At 42.6% G+C, this 27,026-nt stretch overlaps 1 protein-coding gene across 1 annotated transcript in view; it reads left to right on the top strand.

The window, feature by feature from the left end:
* Nucleotides 1–27,026, top strand: part of LOC120051115 (protein disulfide-isomerase TMX3-like) — a 55,429-nt gene that overhangs the window by 16,585 nt on the left and 11,818 nt on the right. Inside the window, exons 9-13 of the mRNA XM_038997787.1 lie at nt 154–220; nt 20,595–20,693; nt 21,384–21,441; nt 21,673–21,726; nt 24,322–24,378. Coding sequence (XP_038853715.1) covers nt 154–220; nt 20,595–20,693; nt 21,384–21,441; nt 21,673–21,726; nt 24,322–24,378 — 335 coding nt within the window. The remainder of the gene's footprint in view (nt 1–153; nt 221–20,594; nt 20,694–21,383; nt 21,442–21,672; nt 21,727–24,321; nt 24,379–27,026) is intronic.

Here is a 27,026-nt window from a genome sequence, read left to right as displayed (position 1 = left end):
TTTATCTGGCATGAGGTTCATAGTTTGCTAGGATGGCTTGCCGCCAATAGGACTGCTGTCTCGTATGGTTCAGGTGCCCATAAATTAAGAAAGTAAGGGATGATTTATGGAATTTGCTTTGAATTATGTATTTTATGTGTTTTCACCATCCAGTCAGTGACTTTGCCAGAGCTTCCATCGGTCGTAGTCTTCAAGGACGGGGCCTACTTTACCTATGATGGTAAGTATCTGGTCGGGGCTACAGGGCTGGGGTGGTGGGTGATACGCTTGAGTAGTATTTTGTTTGCGCTTTCCAAATATAAATAATTTTCTGTTTTAACTGCCTATGGCTTGTCATAAAATGTTCTCTTGGAGTAACTATGTGTGATATCGGCCTTTGAGGACCAGCTTTTCCCTAGAAAGGAGGTCAGTCTAATTTGGGCAAGGCAAGGGTGCCATTTTCTCCTTTGTTCCCCCCTTTCCTCCTCCTCTCCTCTCCCTCTACTAGCCTTTTTTGCTCAGGCTTTGTTTCTCCAGTCTTATACCAGAGTGTCTGTTCTTTCATCTTTCATCCGGCTTCACCACACTGCCTTTTGAAGTGGTGACTCCTCTGTTATAAAGCGGTTCGGCTCTTCCCACTATCGCCTTTGTGGTCAGGCGAGTGATGTCGTGGTGGTGGCTGTCTCTGGGCAGACACAGAGCAGGCAAAGGAACAGGGAAGGAGGGAGGGATGGATGGGTGGATGGTGGATATAACTGAGTGGGCGTGGGATGGTGGGAGACCACAGTGCAGTCCAGAGGAACCAGGGTAGGCTGGGCTTCCATCTGGGACTGACTGACTGACTCGGCCATGTCTGAGTCAGCTGCCCAGTAAAGTCAGGTCGGAAAGAATGATATGCTATAGCCACCAATACAGTTCCCGAGCCCCCTCAGCGTATGAGCACCAGCTCGCCACATTCTTGCATCACTTCCTGTATACCGCCGCCGAGCGCTTCGGGTGGGAGGTGAAAACGGAAGGGCAGCGCGTCCAGGCACAGGCCGACAACAAAGGGGCCCCAGTAGTGTATGTTGGGGAGGTTAGGCGCTCTGTGAAGGGCCCGCAGAACAAAATCCATCCCCTGGTTTGGCTCTGGTCCAGCCTGGCACTGGATGTCTGTCTGTTCCACCTGGCTGTTCCAAAATGGGGGCTTCCGCCACCAGAAGTCCAGCAGGAGGCGGTCTCCACAGCGGACGGTCACCACGAAAATACCACACTCCAGCGAGTCCTCTAGGACCCTGATAACGAGGATGTTCTGTATGGCTTGCATCGCCATGGTTACTGCCGGAGATAAGCTAGGGAAATCAGAGCCGGAGCAACAAGATATGACAGAGGATTGGCTTTTTTCTGAACATGCAGCTTGGTTATCTCACTCCACTGGAAAACATAAGTGGTTCTGGGATAGATAACAGATTTTTATTACTTAAGTTTAAAAAATATATATATTTTACATTCTACACTTCATCTTTAGACATTTGGAAACAGAGGGGGTAGACAGGCAAGTGGGAGAACAGTAGAATTGTATACTGGTCTCCGGTGGGGTACCGTTACTCTGATACTGTGAGCGTTACTGCAAGAACACGGGCTCTGCACAATGAAAAGGATTTTGAAGGCTGTTACTTCAAGAACAACAGTAGTACATAATCCAAAAGTAAAATTGGAATGGTAAAATCTAATTTTGTTTGGTAAACACATCTCATAGTGCCTCTAAGTGAAATGCTCTAGTCGGTATAATGACCTTAAAGCCTTTCCAATAATACCTTGTATTTAGTCAGTGTGATGCATATTTTACCTGAATCCTCCTCAGCATGGTCCCTAGTTTGGGAGTCCTGCCATTGGTGCTCTGCTCTGGGCTGTGCTCTGTGCCTAATAGGCGAGTTCCTCTAATGTAGCAGAGCAGCCACTGAAATTATGTTCACATTCTCTCTAGTGCTCTATGACACATTTTTACTGCATGTGTTGGGCTACTTTCCAAATGGCACGCTATTATCTATGTAGTTCATAGGGTTCTGGTCAAAACTAGTGCACTATAAAGGGAATAGGGTACGTACACACGATATCTCCCCTCCACCACATATGCAAGTTACTATCATCGCCAGACGGTCAGAATTTGCATTGAACATAGTGACATTTACAACTACGTGCAATCAGCTCATTCAAATATGAGACTAGTACGTCACCATTTACTGTAGCTTCTAGTTGTGTTATGAATAGCTGTGGGGTTTAGCTTGGACACGTATATTGGCTTGCTTTTGTGATAATTCCAGTGTCTATTTGTACATGTATAGTGTTTTGTGTTAATTCCTGTTTGTACACTCATTGCCAGAATTTGAAAATGTCTACACAGAACACCCCTTCAGTATTCCTACACCGCAGTTTTAGTGTTGTCCAAATACGGCATCCCCACTTTGTGTAAACACTATTTGACATAATGCCATCAAGCTCTGATCGGCTTGCTGCACAGAACAAACAACCTAGCAGTCCATTTTGGAGCATGAACGCTCCCACGGAATAGAAGTAATAATAATCATTTTCATTTTACAGAATAATCTGATAAAAAATCAAATAGAAAAAAATTGACACTAGACATGGCAACTGACACAAAGAACACAGCTGACGCTACAAGGACACCAAGGAGCACAGCTATCGACAAAGCCTTCCTAAATAGAAAGGTCCCCCAAGGAGCAGAGCTTGGTCCTGGGGGCTTGGAGGAGCAGGCTATCACTTGACCCGAGGGTGGGGTTATTGGGGGAAGAGCAGTTTTTTGAGATAAGGAGGGGCATTGCCACAAATAGACTGGACAGTCAGCAGGAGGGTTTTGAGAGTGTGGGTGGGATGGAGTTTGGCAATGTTCTTGAGGTGATAGAATTACGCTTTACACAGTTGTTTGATGTGGTTGTCAAAGGTCAGTGAGGAATCAAGCATTACAAACAGATTGGAGGTGTGTTATTGGTGAGTTACCTGGTAAGGGTTGCCAACGATTAAGGCCTCGGTTTTGCTGCTGTTCAGTTGCTTCATCCATGCCTTTATCTCCTCAAGGCAGGTGTTCAGGCGGCACATGCATCATAGGGACTTGGGGCAGTTTTTACTGACAGCTGGGCAGTGGTATAAATAACTTTAAGTAAAAATAATTTAAAGTACTACTTAAATCGTTTTTTTTTTGTTATCTGTACTTTACTGTTTTTTTAACCATTTTTACTTTTACTCCACTACATTCCTAAAGAAAATTATGTACTTTTTACTTCATACATTTTCCCTGACACCCAAAATTACCCAAAATAAGTACGTGAATGGGACAAGAAAATGGTCCCATTCACGTACTTATCAAGAGAACATCCCAGTTCATCCCTACGTCCTCTGATCTGGCGAACTCACTAAACACAAATTTTTTGTTGTAAATTATGTCTTGAGTGTTGGAGTGTGACCGTGGCTATCTGTAAATTCTAAAAACAAGAAAATCTTGCCATCTGGTTTGCTTAATATAAGGAATTTGAAATGATTTATACTTTTACTTTTGATACTTAAGTATATTTTAGCAATTACATTTACTTTTGATACTTAAGTATATTTCAAACTAAATACTTTTACTCAAGTAGTATTTTACTGGGTGACTTATCTTTACTTTTACTTTTCCACCACTGCAGCTGGGTGTCATCAGCATAGCAGTGGAATGAGATTCCATGCAGGCTAATGACACGACCGAGGGGGATTGGTCCAAGAACCGATCCTTGTGGGACACCGCACAGTTGGTGTGGTGGGTCCGGGACCTGGACCCACCTAGCGACACATACTCAAACCTGTCTGAGTGGTAGGAGTGGAACTAGCTCAGAGCTGGTGGTCCAGATTAGAGGTCGACCGATTATGATTTTTCAACGCCGATACCGATTATTGGAGGACAAAAAAGCCGATACCGATTAATCGGCCGATTTTTGAAATGTATTTGTAATAATGACAATTACAACAATACTGAATGAACACTTATTTTAACTTAATATAATACATCAATAAAATCAATTTAGCCTCAAATAATGAAACATGTTCAATTTGGTTTAAACAATGCAAAAACAAAGTGTTGGAGAAGAAAGTAAAAGTGCAATATGTGCCATGTAAGAAAGCTAACGTTTAAGTTGGTTCCTTTTAACATGAGTCTTCAATATTCCAAGGTAAGAACTTTTAGGTTGTAGTTATTATAGGAATTATAGGACTATTTCTCTCTATACCATTTGTATTTCATATACCTTTGACTATTGGATGTTCTTATAGGCACTTTAGTATTGCCAGTGTAACAGTATAGCTTCCATCCCTCTCCTTGCTCCTACCTGGGCTCGAACCAGGAACACATCGACAACAGCCACCCTCGAAGCAGAGTTACCCATGCAGACAGAGCAAAGGGAACAACTACTCCAAGTCTCAGAGCGAGTGACGTTTGAAACGCTATTAGCGCGCACCCCGCTAACTAGCTAGCCATTTCACATCGGTTACACCAGCCTAATCTCGGGAGTTGATAGGCTTGAATTCATAAACAGCAGAGCTGCTGGCAAAACGCACGAAATTGCTGTTTGAATGAATGCTTACGAGCCTGCTGATGCCCACCATCGCTCAGTCAGACTGCTCTATCAAATCATAGACTTAATTATAACATAACAACACACAGAAATACGAGCCTTAGGTCAATATGGTCGAATCCGGAAACTATCATCTCGAAAACAAAACATTTATTCTTTCAGTGAAATACGGAACCGTTCCGTATTTTATCTAACGGGTGGCATCCATCAGTCCAAATATTCCTGTTACATTGCACAACCTTCAATGTTATGTCATAATTACGTAAAATTCTGGCAAATTAGTTCGCAATGAACCAGGCGGCCCAAACTGTTGCATATACCCTGACTGTGTGTGCAATGAACGCAAGAGAAGTGACACAATTTCACCTGGTTAATATTACCTGCTAACCTGGATTTTTTTTAGCTAAATATGCAGGTTTAAAAATATATACTTCTGTGTATTGATTTTAAGAAAGCGATTGATGTTTATGGTTAATGCTAGCTAGCAACTTACCTTGGCTTCTTACTGCATTCGCGTAACAGGCAGGCTCCTCGTGAGGCAGGTGGTTAGAGCGTTGGACTAGTTTAACCGTAAGGTTGCAAGATTGAATCCCTGAGCTGACAAGGTAAAAATCTGTCGTTCTGCCCCTGTTAACCCACCGTTCCTAGGCCATCATTGAAAATAAGAATGTGTTCTTAACTGACTTGCCTAGTTAAATAAAGGTGTAAAAAAAAAAAAGAAGAAGAAAAATAAAAGATCTGCAAAATCGGCGTCCAAAATTACCATCGGCCATTCCGATTAATCGGTCGACCTCTAGTCCAGATATTCCGATGGTTTCCCGGGGGCATTCCAGGAGGATGGGGTGGTCGACAGCGTCAACCACTGCTCTCAAGTCCAGGAGGATCAGGAGACGCGGAGTGCCTGCATCAGCTGCCATCAGCAGGTTGTTGGTGACCCTGAGTAGGGCTGTTTCAGTACTGTGGTGTTGGCTGGAAACCCGACTGGAACTTCTCAAACAGGTTATTCTGATTGACATGGTCCTGGAGCTGTACAGACACCACTTTTCCCAACACCTTGGAGAGAAAGGGGAGGTTGGGTATTGGCCTGTAATTAGTTAGCACTTCTGGGTCTAGGGTGGGCTTCTTCAGAAGACCTCTTATAACAGTGGTCTTAAATGCAGGTGGGACACTGCCAGATTGGAGGGAGTGGTTAACAATCTGGGTTATCAGTGCAGGGATGCATGGTTTGAGCAGGGCTTTTGGAATAGGATCCAAGGTACAGGAGTAGGTTTTCATTAATACCTCCCTGGGTCAAGGAAACAGGAGAGGGGCTGAGGTGGCATTCGTGGAGGGTCGAGGGCGGGAGGAGACGTAGAGCAGGAGATGAAAGATTTGATGTTGCTAACCTTTGTTTAAAAAAAAAAAAGTACACTGCTCTTCTGTTGTCTCCATCTGCGACTGGGTTTTCAAAAGATTGTTTATGGTGGAGAACCGGTGCTGTGAGTTTCCAGGATTTTTATTGATGAGGTTGGAGTAGAACATTGACCGCGCCTCTTTCATGGCCTTGGAATAGGCCCTATGTTGCTCTTGAAAGGCCCATTTGTGGACGATGAAGTCTGAGTTTCTGAGATGCCGTTCCATGATGCGACCAGTGGATTTCGTTTTTCTCAGTTCTGGAGTAAACCAGGGAGCTAAGCGAGCGAATGCGATGTCCAATATTTTTATGGTCAAGCACACTGCTCAGGCATTGGTTGTAAAACTCCACAATTTCATTCACTGATGAAAAAGCTGGAGGAGACCGGTTCAATATGTCCTCTGACAAGCTGGCTGGGTTGATGTTTTTCCAGTTCTGGAAACACGTGCTTGGACTTGGTTAAAGGGGGAAGGAATGTCAAGTCCAGTGCGACAACCTTGTGGTCAGACACACTAAGGTCATAGACCGGCATGTCGTTGATTGGGGCAGAGTCAGTGATGACCAGGTCAAGTGTCCCCACAGGTGTGCGTGGTGGCATCAACAAGTAGCTTCAGGTCAACTCAGAAACTCAGCAGTAGTGACATGAGGGAGAGTCAACGTGGATATTGAAGTCTCCTAGAATCACAATGTTGGTTGAGGTGGAGTAGAGCGTTTTGGATTTTACAACGAGACATACAAAAGAACACAGTTCAGGCAGGTGGGACCTTTCGAGTTCAACTTGGCATATGATGGCTAAGCCAGTGCTGAGGAAGGTGGGCATGCCTTATTTAGGGCTGAGTAGACCCCAGGCTGATGCCAGGTTTCAGTTAGGCACATGTCAAGCTCCTTGTCTACTATGTGGTTGTGCAGCAGGAGGGATTTATTAGTGAGAGACTAGACAATAAATAGTTCCATTCTGATAGGCAAGGGAGCTGTAGATGGAACAGGAGTTGCATGAAGTGTCTGAAGAGGTTCTGAAATCCACTTCGCGTTTTCAGATTTGCCTTGTGGGTCTCGCGGTGTTTCCAACTGCCTGAGGAGCAGCCTGCAGAGACGTGGCCAGTGTCCTTTATCATCCAACTCCGGTGGGCATGTTGTACTGCACTCACTGGGAGTGCACACACAATACTTTAGTTTGAGTAATCGTTTCCTAACCCCTTCTGTGTAGTGAATAATGGTTGCTGCTGTTTCTGAGTCTTTGTTCCAGCCTGAAAGAAAATGAGATGAGGCTCTTTGAAGATTTGGGCTGGTTTTCGAATCCGAACAATTAGCTAGTTGATTAAAGGAGTTGATAAAAATAACTAACTTAACCTTGTTGGTAAAAATAAATATGTGTTCAATACTTGATTAGCTATAAAAAATATATATATATACTGTATATTAAAAACAATGCACATAATATGAAAAAAATAAAACAAATAATTACGGATACATTAGCAGGAGTAAACTACACAGGCTGCCATTAGGCGCCATGGCAACCAAAAAGTACAGGGGTTCATCCATTTTTAACCTCCTAAGTGCTCCGATTTGGAAGTTAGACAAAGTTCTACCCGACTTTGATAATGTTACAGCCTGTATATACTGTACAGGACAAGTGCTTTGACTTCTAGATATGGAGTTTTTAATCTTACATAAAGTCTGTGTTCAGTGAAAGATAATGGGCTGCATGCTAGACTTGAACATGGTTATAATGAAGACGGAAATAGACGCTAGACAGTAGGGTTACTAGTTTGTTCTTCTCTTTGTCTCTCTGTCTCCAGCCTTTTGACATCTTTTTTTCCTTTCCCCTTGTTAAAGCTGAGCTCATATATAGCATACTGTTAATGAGATCATATCAACAATGTCTCGCTTGGCTGTACATGGAACATTTCAGCAGTTTTATGCTTATATAGCCAGTTATGTGGTGCGGTTTATGGTATTACAGCCTGGAAGCCCTGCGTCAAGGCAAGATTAGTTTGCAAATGTTTCAGTACGTCAGTGAGGTGCGATGAATGAATGGGTTTATATGAATGTGTTGGATAGATAACCTGCTCTTAAGGACGACAGAACTTCGGTAATGATTCCTATTTCCCTCTATGGCAAGGAAGCATCTACTGCACACTGATACCAACATTTTACAAACAATACGATACCAGGCCAAGTATCACGACACCAAGTAGTAACATGATACCACGGTGGGGAAAAAATCAGTGGCCTAGCATCCTGTTCTGCCCCCCACCCCGGACTCTTATTCAAGTTACAACACATTGAATTTGACTTCATACTGTTCAGTGTATAATGGAATACTGCATAGAATGGCTGATTTGCTCATATTTGCAAAGGTCTTCCCAGAATATTCATTAGTGGAGGCTGGTGAAGGGAGGATGGCTCATAGTAATGACTGGAACGGCGCAAATGGAAAGGCATCAAACGCATAGAAACCATGTGTTTGATGGAGCCCGTCCTCCCCTATTAAGGTTCAACCAACCTCCTGTGATATACATTCATAAGGACCTGCGTGTCAGTAAGGGGAAAACACCTCATGAAACCTTCTTTACTCTTCAGTTAACACACACACACACACACACTCCCTCTCTTCGTCTCTCTGTCTTCCTCACTCTCATAAACACACACCACTCTCTTTCTCCCACAAACACACTGCTCCCAACTTGTGAAACGTTAGGCACCAAACTGAATTTAAGGAGCATCAGAAAGAAATAGATTTTTCTAGATAGTTTAGGCTTACATTAACCCTAAATGAATCCTACCTTTTGAAGCAGACCCTTTTCCTTTCTTCCTGTGCCAATCAAATTTGCCTAAACCTACTGTCAAGTTACCAGGTTGTTAGCTAGCTAGTTAACATTACTGAACAACATTGTTTGTCATCACACCAATATTTAGCGACTCGGGATTACTTTAAAAACGGCCCGCGTTATGGTTTGTGAAATTATATAAAAAGGCATCTGGGGTAATATGGGTATTATTATGTTTTTTACAATTTAGGCTAGAGACAGCCGTTTTATTTGCTCTAAAGCTGCAAGAATGCCTGTCGCCAAGTGGTGCTCCATTTTCCCACTGACACTCTGAGGCTGCATGACAGTGAACTTGCAAAGTCTACTCAGACTGGTTTGTGCTCTTGGTTATAACAGGCGATTAAATTATACAATGTATCAACATTGTTCGCTTTGCGCACTGCTCCAATGTAACAAATGTACAAATCTAACAACAGAAGACTGATCTGGGTCTGCATCCCCGCTCGCCATCACGGCTAAATTATTTACCCAAAAAACTGACTAGGAATAGACCCACGTGAAGAGAGGACAGAGAGAAGCAGGTGAGTTCAGGCGCTCCATGCATTGGCCGTGCAGCATTTGCGGTGATATGGCCTCTGCAGAAGTCAGGACATTTATGCTTCCCAGCGCAGAGCTGTTTTTTTTTTAAATACATTTTTAATTGAACCTTTATTTAACTAGGCAAGTCAGTTAAGAACAGATTCTTATTTTACAATGACGGCCTACCCCGGCCAAACCCTCCCTTAACCCGGACGACACTGAGTCATTTGTGCGCCACCATATGGCCTGTTGAGTATAGCTGTTGTCAAGGAAATGAGTTTGTGTTATACAGGACCTCCCGCCCCCACCTACCATCAACCAATCATGTCAATGCGGAGCTATATGGAGCCCTCCGCATTGTTCCAAAAATTGGGAGGCGCACGGCGGTGCGGTACAGAGTAAAATTTGACATCTGCATGCCTCCGGAGGCTCCACAATTGTGTCACACCCTCCATACGGAGCCACTGACTACATTTTAGGATCAAGCATAAATTGGCTCTGACGGGTCTGGCTTGTAGGGGATGCGTCTGGCTGATTACAGCTGCCACGTGATAAATGCTTAAAAGTGAAGTGGATATTATTGGATCTGCGCATACAAGAGACTAGTGACTTGCTTAAATTCAACTGGATTCATTTAAAAAAATTAATACTTTATAAACATTTTATAACTGGCGCCAACCGGTTCTTTAGATCGGTAGGGCTGAAAAACTCGGTAGTATCATATGAAAATCAAATTTTATTGGTCACATACACATATTTAGCAGATTTTATTGCGGGTGTAGTGAAATGCTTATATTCTGAAATGTTGGTATCATAAGTATCATGATGTTTTGGTACCGTGGTATTACCGTGGTACTGGTATACCGTACAACACTGCACACCATTTGCTGTCGTGTGCCCTGCCTGTCATATCATTTGCTAGCACACGGTAGGTAACCATGCTCTCCTTTGCTGATGTTCATGCCATGCCAGATATCATTATCATCTGGTCTGTGGATGTTGCCAAGCTATCCCAACCCATCTTTTGGCTTGTTGTGCTCTCTCTTATCGTGTGAGTGACATAGCCCTGGTAGTCAGGCCCTTAACACGAGCCTCCTCTCCTTTTCAGTCTGCTTTGTCTCAGAGGGCCAATCCACCATTAACCTTCCTTTACCAGGCATATGTCACACCTGCATCTCACATTCAAACTAAATACGCTGGCTTATCACCCTCCCTCGACCCCTCCTGATTTGTGAAACTCAGGCTGACAGGCTTGTGTTGGTGTATGTGGAGATTGCAGGGCTCGACCCAGGCAGAGACGAGCGCTAGGCGCGAGCTAATTTGTTTCAAGGTGAACGAGGCCCAGTCAGGCTGCTGGACTCAGCGTGATGCCTACCCTCTCTCCTCCCTCTCTGTCTCCCCCACTGCTTCAGTAGGGAGGGAGAATAAACTTTCAAGCTGCCGCCTGCTCACCTGCTGTCTATAAAGGCCAAGCAGCTGTGGAGAGAACTTTCTGGAATGCCAGTCTGCCCACGTCTGACTCGGTGCTGTGAAGAACATCTTGCTAAGACTACATATAACCTACTGTACAGTATGTAACGGCAAAGAGATGACTCACCGTTGCATACCATATATGCAGCCAAAGCTTAGCTTTTGACTACGTGAGGAAAACTTGTATTAGCATTGTATGACCATGATGGTCCATAAGTTTATTACAGGTATTATGGTTGGGTGGACAACGCATATCTCCTATAGGAGGGAGTCCTACTATTAGCTTATTAGAAATGTGTTCACACCTACAGCATTATTTTTATTCTTTAGCCAGCCGGTGTTACCCAACGAGGTCTTGTTAACTTAACATTTCATAATGGAATCTTGTACTTGACATCAATCATTTCATCCGGTGCCCGTGTGCTGCTTCTTTTTCTGGGAGAACAGTGTAGTCAAGCTTGGCTCTGCTTCCCCGCTGCTCACTGTCGCTAGTGGCAGATGGCGAAACGAGATAAGGTATTTTCCGTTCAAACGCCTGTTCCACATGTCAAGGTAAAAAAACTACTTGCAACGTTGTTAGACATATCATATTTCACAATAATGCCTTGTGATCTGGAGGATGGCCTTTTGCATCCTCCCAAAGGTCCACATGTGTAATCTGTACCCTTACCAATTATCATGGACAGTAAAGATTTGAAAGACACATTACCAGGCAACTCCTTTTTTCTATATTTACAACTTAGGTCAGCTATGTTGGCCTAGGGACTCTTGGGAAACCCAACTACCGAACCATCCAATGATGGGATGTATAAATAAATTATCTGGGTTCCCGAAAGGACTGATCTCTATAATGTATAATCTACTTTTGGAAAGCTCATATTCTGAGCTAGCCATTAAAATATGATCCACAGATCTAAGTGAATCTGAACAGCACTTTAACTGGAACAGAATATGGAAAAATTTGACCTTGGCATCCCGTAATCCGAACCATCAAACATTTAACCTTTGTTCACAGACTGGTTTTAACACCAAGGAAACATTTTACGATGAAATTGGCTCCAACTCTTACCTGTTCACTGTGTCCCTTCATATCAGCTAAGCACATTTCTTCATCTGATGTTGGAGTGCCCTTCAATTAAATGCTTCTGGGACAAAGTTACAACATACATTTGGAAGTGCATGAATGTAAATATTACTGTGTTACTCAATGATGATGGCTCCTTGATTCTCTCAATCAATCAGAGAAGATTACTGCTGGCAGGTAGCACTGCTGGCAGGCAGCACTGCCACAAAAATAATGTTGGCTCTTAGATCACCTTTCTCCCAATTCGCAGTTACTATTAGAAGTTACAACATTAGAATTAGCAACCGTGAGAATGATTGGTGCTAGTCAAGGAACAATTGCAGCCTGCACAAATGCACTACCGGTCAAAAGTTTTAGAACACCCCCATTTTTCCAGTTTTTCCAGAAATTTAAGCAGTTCAAGTCCAGTGAATAACCTGAAATGGTACAAAGGTAAGCGCAAAACACCAGTCTCAACGTCAACAGTGAAGAGGCGACTCCGGGATGTTGGCCTTCTAGGCAGAGTTCCTCTGTTCAGTGTCTGTTCTCTTGCCCATCTTAATCTTTTCTTTTTATTGGCCAGTCTGAGAGATGAATTTTTCTTTGCCTAGAAGGACAGCATCCCAGATTCGACTCTTCACAGTTGACATTGAGACTGGTGTTTTGCGGGTACTATTTAATGAAGCTACCATTTTGAGAAATTGTGAGGCGTTTGTTTCTCAAACTAGATACTCTAATGTACTTGTCCTCTTGCTCAGTTGTGCACCAGGGCCTCCCACTCTTTCTATTCTGGTTAGAGCCAGTTTGCGCTGTTCTGTGAAGGGAGTAGTACACAGCATTGTACGAGATCTTCAGTTTCTTGGCAATTTCTTGCATGGAATAGCCTTCATTTCTCAGAACAAGAATAGACTGATGAGTTTCAGAAGAAAGTTCTTTGTTTCTGGCCATTTTGAGCCTGTAATCAAACCCACAAATGCTGATCCTCCAGATACTCAAGTCTAAGTTTTATTGCTTCTTTAATTAGCACAACAGTTTTCAGCTGTGCTAACATAATTGCAAAAGGGTTTGCTAAAGATCAATTAGCCTTTTTAAAATGATGAACTTGGATTAGCTAACACAACGTGCCATTGGAACACAGGAGTGATGGTTGCTGATAATGGGCCTCTGTACGCCTATGTAGATATTCCATTAAAAATCTGCCGTTTCCAGCTACAATAGTCGTTTACATTGACAATGTCTACACTGTATTTCTGATCAATTTGATGTTATTTTAATGGACAAAAAAAGTGCTTTTCTTTCAAAAACAAGGACATTTCTAAGTGACCCCAAACATTTGAACTGTAGTGTACCTTAAAAGAAAAGAACAAGACGGTAGGCTTCAAATCATGGAATGGCCTGCACAGTCTCCAGACTTAAACCCCATCGAGCTGGTTTAGGATGAACCTGGCAGAAGGGTGAAAGCAAAGCAACCTACAAGTGCAACACATTTGTGGGAACTTCTGCAACAGTGTTGGGAAGAACTTTCCGAATGATATTTGATTTCCATTGTAGAAAGAATGCCACGAGTGTGTTTGGCTGTTATGTCTGCAAAAGGTGGCTACTTTGACGATAACATTTTGTTAAACAAAAAGATTCCCTGATTTATTTTCTGTCTCCAATTGTTTATTTGTTCTATGCTTTAATTTCAGAATACATTAAGACAAACTGTGTGAACTTTTATAAAGAACTATAAAAATGGAGGTGTTCTAAAAACTTTGACCGGTAGTGTATATACTTTGTAAGAATAATCTCAGCTGAAGCCCAGCACATACCAATAAAAAATCTATAAAGCCCAACAAATACATACTAAAATAATATATATGAGTATGTACAGTGGGGCAAAAAAGTATTTAGTCAGCCACCAATTGTGCAAGTTCTCCCACTTAAAAAGATGAGAGAGGCCTTTAATTTTCATCATAGGTACACTTCAACTATGACAGACAAAATGAGAAAAAAAAATCCAGAAAATCACATTGTAGGATTTTTAATGAATTTATTTGCAAATTATGGTGGAAAATAAGTATTTGGTCAATAACAAAAGTTTAATCTCAATACTTTGTTATATACCCTTCGTTGGCAATGACAGAGGTCAAATGTTTTCTGTAAGTCTTCACAAGGTTTTCACACACTGTTGCTGGTATTTTGGCCCATTCCTCCATGCAGATCTCCTCTAGAGCAGTGATGTTTAGGGAGAAAAACTTCCCACAATAAGTTGGGTGAATTTTGGCCCATTCCTCCTGACAGAGCTGGTGTAACTTGAGTCAGGTTTGTAGGCCTCCTTGCTCGCACACGCTTTTTCAGTTCTGCCCACAAATTTTCTATAGGATTGAGATCAGGGCTTTCTGATGGCCACTCCAATACCTTAACTTGGTTGCCACAACTTTGGAAATATGCTTGGGGTCATTGTCCATTTGGAAGACCCATTTGCGACCAAGTTTTAACTTCCTGACTGATGTCTTGAGATGTTGCTTCAATAAATCCACATCATTTTCCCACCTCATGATTCCATCTATTTTGTGAAGTGCACCAGTCCCTCCTGCAGCAAAGCACCCCCACAACATGATGCTGCCACCCCCGTGCTTCACGGTTGGGATTGTGTTCTTCGGCTTGCAAGCCTCCCCCTTTTTCCTCCAAACATAACGATGGTCATTATGGCCAAACAGTTCTATTTTTGTTTTATCAGACCAGAGGACATTTCCCCAAAAGTACGATATTTGTCCCCATGTGCAGTTGCAAACCGTAGTCTGGCTTTTTTATGGCGGTTTTGGAGCAGTGGCTTCTTCCTTTCTGAGATGCCTTTCAGGTTATGTCGATATAGGACTTGTTTACTGTGGATATAGATACTTTTGTACCGCTTTCCTCCAGCATCTTCACAAGGTCCTTTGCTGTTGTTCTGGGATTGATCTGTAGCACGCGCTGCAGCAGGTATATCTCTCTGGTCACCCCCAAAACCAATTCTTCCTTTGGCCGCCTCTCCCTCCAGTTCTCTGCTGCCAATGACTGGAATGAACTACAAAAATCTCTGAAACTGCAAACACGTATCTCCCTCACTAGCTTTAAGCACCAGCTGTCAGAGCAGCTCACAGATTACTGCACCTGTACATAGCCCATCTATAATTTAGCCCAAAGGACAGATTTCCACCAGTCTAATGTCCATTACTCATGTTTCTTTTCCCAAGCAAGTTTCTTCTTATTGGTGTTCTTTAGTAGTGGTTTCTTTGCAGCAATTTGACCATGAAGGCCTGATTCACACAGTCTCCTCTGAGCAGTTGTTGTTGAGATGTCTGTTACTTGAACTCTGGAGCATTTATTTGGGCTGCAATCTGAGGTGCAGTGAACTCAAATGAACTTATCCTCTGCAGCAGAGGTAACTCTGGGTCTTCCTTTCCTGTGTCGGTCCTCATGAGAGACAGTTTCATCATAGCGCTTGATGGTTTTTGTGACTGCACTTGAAGAAACTTTCAAGAAACTTTCAAAACGTTCTTGCGATGTTCCACATTGACTGAAAGAACCGTTGTTTTTCTTTGCATATTTGAGCTGTTCTTGCCATAATTTGGACTTGGTCTTTTACCAGATAGGGCTATCTTCTGTATACCACCCCTACCTTGTCACAACACAACTGATTGTCTCAAACACATTAAGAAGGAAAGAAATTCCACAAATGTAACTTTTAACAAGGCACACCTGTTAACTGAAAAAGAAAAACCCTGTTATGAGTAGGTGTGTCCAAACTTTTTACTGGTACTGTATATGTTTGTATATGCATTTAATTTTTGTTTTATTTGACTGTCATTGCTGTCAGGCCCACGGGGAAGGGGTGGTATGTGGAGTGTTTTCTGTGCTCGCAGGGAGGCTGGGTTGGGTGAATGGGATGGGAGGTTAGGGGTGGAGGATCACTTATTTTTGTTTCTTTTCCTTGTATATTGTACCTGTAACCTCCAATTAAGAAAAATGAAAAGGGGTCACAAAAAAAGAAAAACAACATGGGGTTGGTTTGCACTCAGGAAATGGTAGTGTTGAATATGACAATTTATCATTGAGGTTTTATTGAAGCGGGAGAGTTATGCATGCACTGTACAATTGAAAAGAGCTCAGACTAGCTGCTTCCTGAGTCTGAATGGCATTTTTTTGCTCTGAGTCATTCACCAGTGTGGTTGTATACAGAAACAAAATTGTTAGGCTAATAAGGTCGGGGGAGAGGGAGGGTATTATTCATCCAGATGTCACAGTGTGAAAAGAATCCAGGCCTACACAGTTTCACAGTAGAATTTGAGACCTGTGTTCGTTATCTTGTGAATCAGACTCTTCTAAAATGCTTAAATAACATCTTCGGTCTGATGTTGTTCATTCATAGAATTTGTGCGTCAACAAAACTGTTTTCATGTTTGGAAAACTATTCTGATAGCCACCCTGATTCACAACATGCCAGCTGTGACACAGCACACCCACATGAACAAATAATATAGTATACTAGTCTAAATATTGTAGTATTATATAAACTATAGTATTCACTGTACTGCTTTTGCGGACATGACTGTAGTATACTGTTTAGTTACTGTAGTGTTTTCGCCTACGTGACTAGTATTTACTGTTGCGTTTTTGCGGACATGACCATAGTATATTGTAGTAACACCTTTGCTAAAATGGCACAACTACCAGACTACGCCAGTTACTGTTTGTTGAGGGGAACACCTCAACCAGAACATAAGACACACTGGTTCGTGACAGGCCACCTATTGAGTTGGTTCAACAGTTCTGAGCAATGTAACAGACCAGACAACACTTCAGCAAAAATGTACAATTTGTATTACAATTGTAACATCTAAACTTTAGGTTCTAGGCCCATTTATAGGTAAACATTTCAGAGTCAGATATAAAGAACAAGCTAAGTTTATTAGCTTGACCAGGTTATAGACTACAGGGCTGATTAAGTTGAAGTGCTGGCTTAGCGCAGTGGCCCCCCTCAAATATCATATGAATACACATTAGACATGGCTAAATGTATACAATTGCAAGAAAATTGACTTTAAAGCTTAGAGAATTAGGTTTGCTTATTTGACACACAACATGCATTAAGAGGACACTAAAGTGACTTCTTAGATCTGTTACTTTCACTAGATGGCTTTCTGAGATACAACAGTGCTTTCAGATTCAGATGACCAAAAACAGTGACAAACAGTACTGTACTTCTGATGGTAGAAAATAAGCAGTTAACCACTGCATTTACATAAACAATTGATATTTTAGAAATACATATTACTTTATTTAGACAGTCAACTGATTGGAGGGCGCTGCCAATAAACTGCCTGGACCTCAAACCAGCAAAGTCTCTCCCAACAAACCCACTGAAAACAAAAGGACATTATTGCACTGGCTTTAGTATTTTTTCATGTGGGTTATGTGAAAATGTGAACTAGGAAAACAATGGAAATACATTTTAATAGGGATGCACTAATATGACTGTAACGATGTGCGCTGAGAGTTAGGAAGCAAGTTCAGGGAGTGAGTGTTTTAATAAATAAACACAACATAATACAAAACAAGAAACACGAACAACGCACAGACATGAAACAGGGGAAGGAACCAAAGGGAGTGACATATATAGGGAAGGTAATCAGGGAAGTGATGGAGTCTGATGCCGCGCAGGTGTGCGTAACGATGGTGACAGGTGTGCGCCATAATGAGCAGCCTGGTGACTTAGAGGCCGGAGAGGGAGCACACTTGACAATTACATTTTTGGCCGATACCGATAGCGGCCTTTTAAGCATTCCAGTACAGTTAAATAGTTGAAACAAAGTTTCATTTGTTAGTAACAGATTGTTTAATAACTTGTAAATGACAAATCCATGAATTAATTTGATCACACAACAGATATTCATGACACAAATATTACAAAGATGGTGAAGTTGTTGGTGGCTCTTCTTACTATCCAATCTTGACCATATGGAGAAACTTAAAAATGCTTTGAAATAAATATTGGTTTAAACTAAAATGCAGTTAATCATTTTAGCTTTAGCTGCTTGAAAAATGACTGTCTCTAGGTTATGTCATAAACTGCTATAAATGGCACAACTTAAACTTTTCAAATGTGCTCAACTGACTTGACTAGTAAAATGTGAACAAATTTACAACACATCATCTCATCTTTCATTTAGGAAATGTAAAAAATAAACAAAATAACAAAAATGCTTTGTTTTAAATGAAATGAAAATGTTGACCTATACCAGCCACGAATAAACAAAAGAAAAGCCATTGGGCTTTTTTCAATTTTAACATTTGGGGATGTTTTTTCTTCACAAAGAGGACCTGCTCGGCTTTGTCACAAGAGAGTCTGTTTATTTTTTTGTTTACAATGTTTGAAGCTGCACTGAAAAGGCACTCACTGTCCACGCTAGTACAGGGAGCACCAAGATACTTGCACACAGCTTTAGCTAGGATAGGGAAACGGCTCTCCATCATGTAAAAAGTACTGTTCCATTTGGTGGAAACGTCTTGCTTAAGCCTTTTTGTTTTCACTCCAAGCTGCTCCTGTATTGCTTGCAGGCGGCTGTATGCTAGCTGTGAGTGTTTAACATGACCCACTATCTTCCTACCTGTTGCCACTGTGTCAGATATGCTGCGTTGGGCCAAAACATGTTCACATCCAGTTGCAGCGTCTGTGCCATGCATGGCAATCTGCCGACTCCACATTCTTCCAAAGCCTTTGTCATGTTACGCGCATTATCACGTAGCACAGCATGTACTTTGTTCTTGGTGATTTTCCAAGTTTCAAACATGTTCTCAAATGCCATTGAAATGGCAGCAGCGATATGAGAACCAGCACATTCTTGAGTTTGCAATACGGCTTTCCTCAGTACGAAATCCTCGTTGAGCCACTGTGCTGTCAGACTCCGCATGCTCATGGGGCTGACATCGCTGGTCCAAATGTCAGTCGTGAAGCTGAAAGTAGTGACGCCCATAGCAAGTAGCTCATGGATGTGCGTTTCAACAATACTGTGTAACTTCGGTAGGGCACATCTGAGAAAAAGCGCCTACTTGGTAGTGTGAACCGGGGCTCGATGTGCTCGACCAGTCGGCGAAAGCCAACATCATCCACGACAGAGAACGGTTGATTGTCAAGGGCAATGCATTCCATTATCTTGGCGTTAATGGATTTCGACCTTTGAGTTGTCTAGCTGAAATGTTCTTACTCTTTCAAATGACTGGTCGACTTGAACTTGTTGGAAGTGTGCTCTTAGTTTCTTTCTAAGTAGTCGCTGAACGTCTGGAGGTGTTGCACTTTCAAATGAGTAATTAGGTTTGTGGTATTGAAATATTTCACTAATAGCAGCACAAACATTTTTATTTTAACCTTTTATTTAACTAGGCAATTCAGTAAAGACAAATTCTTATTTACAATGACGGCCTAGGAACAGTGGGTTAACTGCCTTGTTCAGGGGCAGAACAACAGATTTGTACGTTATCAGCTCGGGGTTTTGATCTAGCAATCTTTCGGTTACTGGCCCAACGCTTTAACCACTACGCTACCGGTCACCCTCATATGGGCCTTTTTGTTATCCTCCTTTTAAACTTCAAAATAGATCCACACAGCAGACATTGTGGGCTAGGTTAGGAATGCTGTATTTTTTTTTGTGGCGTCATTACGTCATCTACCTACGTTATACAGGTATGCACGTCAGCTTTGACATCGGTTTTGCACATTGGCGTTAAACTATACATAGAGCCGATGCCATTGTTGGCATTTTTAGCTAATATCGTCCGATTCCGATATGCTTACCGATTTATATCGTGCATCCCTACATTTTAAACTTCATTTGTATTTTTCTCAACAAATGTCTTAATGCATTGTATCCACTTTTGTGCTTGTATTTGTGTTTTTAAATAGTCAAATCAATCAATCAAGAGACTACAGTGTGGAGTATAGTATTCTACAGTATATTTCAAAATTCTATAGTAAGCACTACACGATCGAGTGGGAACCTCACAGGAAATCCACGGCATGAGCTCCCCAGGGACAGCACGTTTAAATCAAAACAGCATCGACAACGCTAGCAGCTAGCAGAAAAGCTATCTAGCAGTCCAACCGATCTAAAAATACTAAAGTAAACATTACGTAATCAAGTGTTATTACGGTGTGCAGTATAGTATTCTGCAGTATACTACAAAAGTCTATAGTAAGCAGCAGTTCTGAAATATATCCTACCAGACCACTTCACCCATAGACAAATATCTGGCAGAACACTGGTCCAATAGCACATTCTTACATAATTATAAATAATATATATTTATTTTATATTGCGATTTTCATGCAAAATCTGTAAAGGAAAAAAAAAAATATATAGAATAATAATTCAGGGAGCTGGCAGTTCATGAGAGATGGTCCTCCACAGCTGGATGATGATGCAGTTCAGTATAGGACTAGCTTGAGTAGAGGTGGCGTCGATGGTCCAGCCACATCTCCACTGTGTGTGGCCCTCTTTGTAGTGTCTGGGTGTGTTGGAAACTGTGTGCGTGAGTGCGAGCTTGTCTTCCTCACATAGCGAATATCAACAGGTAGTAAGTAAGTAATTAGTCTGACCTTCTACTTCCCAACCACGCGTCGATACTCAATTGAACCATTCTCTGTAAACTGTTGTTTTCTCAATTGATCATCAATGCTTGACATTTCTCTGTTGTCTTGTTATTCTCTGTAATTGCAGAGTACGTGGACGGTGGCTTGTCTTCCTGGGTTAACAAAGAGCGATTTCAGAGCTACCTGCAGATCGATGGCTTCACCCTGTATGAACTGGGAGAGACAGGTTCAGTATACATTCTGTACTCTACCAACCTACTGAAAAGCACAGTATAGTTATTTTCCATAATCCTGTGCACTTGTGGCTATCTGGGTGGATTTGACAGGTGTAAGCAATTTGGTAATAGCTCCAACTCCAACGTTTTACCCTAGTGCTTACACCAATCAAAGTCTCTCAGATCTCCACAAGTGCACAGAGTCAAGGGGTCGATTTGGGATTGGGCCACCCCCCGTATTGCATCCTATCATTACATTCAACATAATAACCTCAACCAAGGCTTTGTCATGTAATGCTACATGACACGCCAGCAGAGGGCGGAGTAGTTCTTACCATTTCCAACTAAGTGCTTCCTTCCTGCATCAGTCCACAAGCCTGAACGCTGAACAATACATGAACACCCATCTTAAGTTGTATGGCAGTTGTTTTATGAGTCCATTTGTCTTGTTCTTATGGGCTTCTTCCCCTTCTACTGCACCTGAGTAGCCTCCGCTCACTGGTTCTAGAACCACCAAGAAGTCACCAAATGCAGAATGACAAATTAATTAATCTTGGTTGGTGCTTTCTTTGTTTTAGCTGCTTCTGTAGTGATGTGCTATATCTCCACCAAAGCCTTTTATCTTCAGGCTATTGTCCTCCCGCCTTCTCTTTTTCTGTCTGTTTGTGAGTGTGATTTGTAATCCCTCTCTCCCTCTACAGGCAAATTGGTGGCGATTGCAGTCATCGACGAGAAGGACCCGACAGAGGAAAGCGGCAGGTACAAAAGAACATTGTGAAATTAAAGCCTAGTGCTGCTAGACAAATTACAATCGCACGCTTCCATGGAAACCGCTGCGGCGGCATTTAAAAACGCCCAGCTTTTTCAACTAAAGATAAGCGCTGCATTTATTGTTTGGATTGCCTACAAATTGATGCATGTGGGAAGAGCGTCACGATATGGACTGATGTGAACTAATGTGGTACCTTTCCCTCTTGATTTGTCTGTTAGATTAAAGACTCTGATTCAGAGAGTGGCAAAGGAATACAGGGAGCATTTTAACAGGTAAGAGTGTTTGGATGAAGATGGACCATTCATATATTCATAAGCACACACACACACAAACTTTCGTTTTTCTGTCCTTGTGGCCGACCTAAAATGTATTTCCATTCAAAATCCTATTTTCTCTAATCCCTAACCTTAACCCCTAACTCTAATCCTAAATCTAACCCCTAATTCTAACCCTAATTTTAACTCTAAACTTAACCCCTAAACTTAAAATAGTCTTTTGTCTTCATGGTCCTTGTTTTACTATCCTTGTGGGAACATTTGGAGATTTCAGGTCCCCACGAGGATAGAAGAACAAGTGTACGCGCACGCACACATACACACACACACACACACACACACACACACACACACACACACACACACACACACACACACACACACACACACACACACACACACACACACACACACACACATTACAAGGGATCGCTGTGGGGAGACAGCCTAACCAGCTGTACTTCTTTGAGGACATGTCTGGTTTCATTCAGTATCAGTGGGGAGGTAATTATGCAAAATGTCAGGCTTACCAAAAATAGGCGCTCCTCTGGAGCTGTCAGTCGCTGCACAGTTGGAGGAACTTATTACCTCACGAGACTTTGTTCTCCTGTAAGAATACCTTATTAAACTATCACCAGTGTGAATGGAACACTACATTACAGAATGGTACGTGCAATGGATTACTTTTGCTTTAATTAAGAAGTGATCTACCTCGCGACAAACTCGAAATGGGATTTCATAAGGCTGATGCGTAAGAACACACACATCAAATGCATTCACTGCAGTACAGACCCTCGTCCCATACATAGTCATACATATTAGTGTCAATGTACAGAATCTCACCATACTTGGCACACACTCCATATTGCTCTTTCTCTTTACTAGTTAATTCACCGGTGCTGGCCCTCTAGCTAAATGAAGAGCTATTATCTAAAATCTCTATGATCAAAGTGTTTCTTCTCCTCTCCAGGCAGCCACATTAGAGCTGATTGAATTTCACAGATCCCTATCATCAGTTAGACTATCTGCCACGCTATCGCGCCTTGTTTTTGAAGTCATCACACTCTCCTGATTCACAGTTAGATTATAGCCCAGTGTTTTGACACAACCTAAATGCTAGATGGCTCGTTGTAATTACGTCACACCCCCCTTGTTAGTGCCCCTTCTGGTGGGCAGACACGGAGACTGAGGCAGACACGGAGACTGAGGCAGACACGCAGGGCAGGCGACTGATGCAGATAGATGTCATTTGGATGAGTGAGGCGGTGTGTGAGGGCGGTAATGAATACTGTGGCATTCAGCTCGCCCTCCATCCGCAACAGTGTGACAGAGCGATAAATGCAATCTCTGAGAGGAGACTACCCAAGGAGACGTGTCTGTGTGTGTGGTGTGATTCTCTCTGTGTGTGTTTGGGTGCTGGCTAGGTGTGTGTGTCTGTGTGCTATGGTTTGGGGATATGTGTATTTGAGTGATTGTGAGTTAGCGTTGTGGGTCTGTTGCACAGCAGGGAGTTGAAAAGAGAGTGGGAGGGAGGTAGAGGGAGGTGAAGACAGGGGGAACGGGAGGGAGACAGCAATATTTATGCGGTTGAGCGGGGAGAGCTATGGTGATTGCTATGATGAACTGACATTTATAGACACGCTCACCACATAAAATGTGTATAATATATTCTTCCAAAAGTCTCTCACATGTACACACACACAGGCATATATATCCACACACACACACACACACACACACACACACACACACACACACACACACACACACACACACACACACACACACACACACACACACACACACACACTGAATTCATTCATTGAAGTCCATAAACTAGCTTCCTCTTGGGTAAGAGTAATGTCTCACAATTGCTTGGTATCTTAGAATAAGAATTCAACAAGCCTCACTTCAAGTACTCAGTCTTTAGCCCAATATTATCTGACTGAGCTTCAGCCTAACCAGATTAGATCGAGTTTAATAATAGTTGAGTGTCTTCATAAACATGTCATTGATATTGGCACCGGCAGTATTGTTTGGCACCCAGGGGATAGGTGTTCCAGATGGAACCATGATTCAATATGAATGTAATATATATGTTGAGGCGGCCTAATCCGTCTCTCAGTACAAATGACTGGGTTCTTCCCAGTTCCCCCGGCTTCTGCGGCAGTCCCCTTCCATCCCTATCGCCTGCTTTCTTCCCACAATGCATCACACAGGCGCCAACACAGAACAACACAATGAGATAGAAATGGCATGCGCCAACACAGAACAACACAACGAGATACAAATGGAATTCTTCTTTCCTCTGCCTTACCGTTTTTAGGTAAATCATCCGATACTTTTTTGAAAAGAAGATGGGAATTTTGTGTTATTTTGCTATTACGTGCCATTGGCGAGAGAAGGGAGTCCTTGGTTCAGTCTTCATAGGAAGCTAGGTCTTGTGTTATGACTCTTGATAGGATAGCAATGCTTATATGAGTTGGTCTCCTTTCATTTTGTTGGTCTTATGATGAGTTGTTTGTCATAAATGAGCTTGTTTGTATGCATGTTGTGTCTCACTTTGTTGCTTGTCTTGTTCTATCTCCCCAGAGACTTCCAGTTTGGCCACATGGATGGAAACGACTACATCAACAGCCTCATTATGGGGTGAGCGTCTCCTCCTTTTTCTCCTCCATCTCTCTGCTTCTTTACCTCCTCTTCTGTACTTCCTCTCCTCCTCTCCTCTACCACCCCGTTCTTCTACCACCACCTTCCTGTCTCTTCCTCCCTTCTACTGCCTCCTCCTCTCTTCCCCCTACTCCCTTCTCAGGTTTCCTAGGCTACCGCAGTAACCTCACACTGTCAGACTCCATAAAACCGCAATTTAAAGTCTGCCTCCGCTATTAAAATGCACTCTGTTGGATCTGTCAATTACCCGGGACTGACCGTTATTTGCTTTTAGTGGGCTGGGAATTGTCAGAATTACCATGATACCTAGGTGCTGATACGATATGTATTACGATTCTATATGTATTGCGATTCGATACTGTGATTTTAGTGCGATTCGATGTTCCAAACATATTGCTTACCATATGTCTGCTGCAGAGGGACAAGAGAGAGCCATGAGAATGAGTTTTGATCAGTCAGGGAAATAAAAGTGCTAAAAACAAAATGGCTACCTATTTAAAAAGAAGATCGAGAACAAGCTTTGAAGGAAAAATACTGCCTTTTTGGTGCAGGTACAGCCAACTAGCGCAAAAATATTGCGACATTGTCAAAACGATACAATATATTGAAAAAATAATATCCCGATATGTAACTGTATCTTTTTATTTTTCCCCCCATCACTAATGCTAGCTCCCTGCCAGGTTTACCTTGTATAGATACCGCCGTGGAGAAGGGGAGAATACACGAGTCCTATGAAGCTGGTGGATTAGAGTCTTATTGGGCCTGTGCTTTAATGGCTGTCGGAGGGAGAGCTGTGCTAATGATGCAGTAAGCCCTGGTATGGAGCTGCGTGACAGGGCTCGCTGCTGCGTGGTGTGGTGTCATGCTCTGAGAGGCCTGTGCTGCTGCTGTTCTGACACCACCACACTGTTAATTAGCCCGGACCGCCAAGCCTGGCAGGGCCAGCAGGATCACAGCGGGGCAGCGGGGGCACAGGACATAGTGTGTGTGTGTGTGTGTGTGTGTGTGTGTGTGTGTGTGTGTGTGTGTGTGTGTGTGTGTGTGTGTGTGTGTGTAATGTATGCATGCAACCATGCATACATACATAATACAAGGAGTATACCAAACATTAGGAACACCTTCCTAATATTGAGTTGCATCCCCCTTTGCCCTCAGAACAGCCTCAATTCATAGGGGCGTAGACTATACAAGGTATTAAAAGCTTTCCACAGGGATGCTGGCCCATGTTGACTCCAATGCTTCCCACAGTTGGGTCAAGTTGGCTGGATGTCCTTTAGGTGCTGAACCATTCTTGATACACACAGAAAACTATGTCAAAAACACATCAGTGTTGCAGTTCTTGACACAAAACAGTGTGCCTGGCAACTACTACCATACCCTGTTCAAAGTTACTTACATATTTTTGTCTTGGCCATTCACCCTCTGAATGGCACACATACACAATCCATGCCTCAATTGTCTCAAGGCTTAAAAATCCTTCTTTAACCTGTCTCCTCCCCTTCATCTACACTGATTGAAGTGGTGACATCAATAAGGGATCATAGCTTTCGTTTGGATTCACCTGGTTAGTCTTTTTTAATATGAGCGTGACCAAAACGTGTTGTTTGGTTAGGGTTGTCGTGATACCAGATTTTCCATGGCAAAAAAGAAAACATGGAGCAGACTAAACTCGATGGTCCTTGAAAAAATGACTTTCTGTAAAATATATATTTTTTCAACATTATGACTGTTTTCCCCCAAAAACAAGTCTGCTTCATGTTTTGTTTCCTTAACACGGTATTTCGGATGAATTGCGATATTAGCATCATGACAACCCTAGTGTATGTGGAGGGGGGGGTTAAATACCTCGGAATGTTATTGTTTGTGTGAGGGAGATTACAGTAAACATGCTCTTTTAATCACACCAGGGGTTTACAGAGTGTGTTTGTGATGACAGCAAATGTGTTACTGTGAATATGTCTGTGATCAAAGTACACTGTGTGTCTGTGTGTAATGCTGACACTGTGATGGGGGATTATAATAGACATACATATTAAAATGTGTATAGGGTGGGTAGTGATTACACAACTGTTTGCATGCTTGTGTATATATGTGCTTGCTTGTGTGTGTCTGTGATTCTTTTGGACGGCCCCGGACCGAGTTTGCCCAGGATTAATTGGCCTCCTTTGAGGAATAAAATCCCGGCCTGTCAATGGCCACTAATCCCGCTCCCTTAGGAAGGCCAGGGAAATAAATCTGATGGCCTTTTATCCTCCCCTCCTTCATCACACAGATTACTGGGCTCCTTCTCTGGCAGCGAGAAGCGCCCAGTCGTATCTGGCAGACACACACACGTGCACACACACACACACACGTGCGCGCATGCAAGCACACACACTCCCTAGTCCCATGTAGTTTAACGTCTGAGGCTGGTTTTAGTGTTTCTGCCCGTCTGTTTGAGTATAGGATTAGCGACGTAGCAATGCCGCTGCAACATCACAGCCGGGCATATGGTATGCATTCATTGCATTGTGTTTGGGTGGAAACCTGGAGGAGCCAGAGCCGTGGCGACTCTCGCACTCTCCGTAATGGCCGTTGCTATGACTGAGAGCCATTCTGCAATATGCATGGGCAAAGCAGGCAGAGTG

This window comes from Salvelinus namaycush, chromosome 7 (genome assembly GCF_016432855.1).
Source record: "Salvelinus namaycush isolate Seneca chromosome 7, SaNama_1.0, whole genome shotgun sequence".
Lineage (NCBI taxonomy): Eukaryota > Metazoa > Chordata > Actinopteri > Salmoniformes > Salmonidae > Salvelinus > Salvelinus namaycush.
This window is presented reverse-complemented; position numbering and strand designations above follow the sequence as displayed.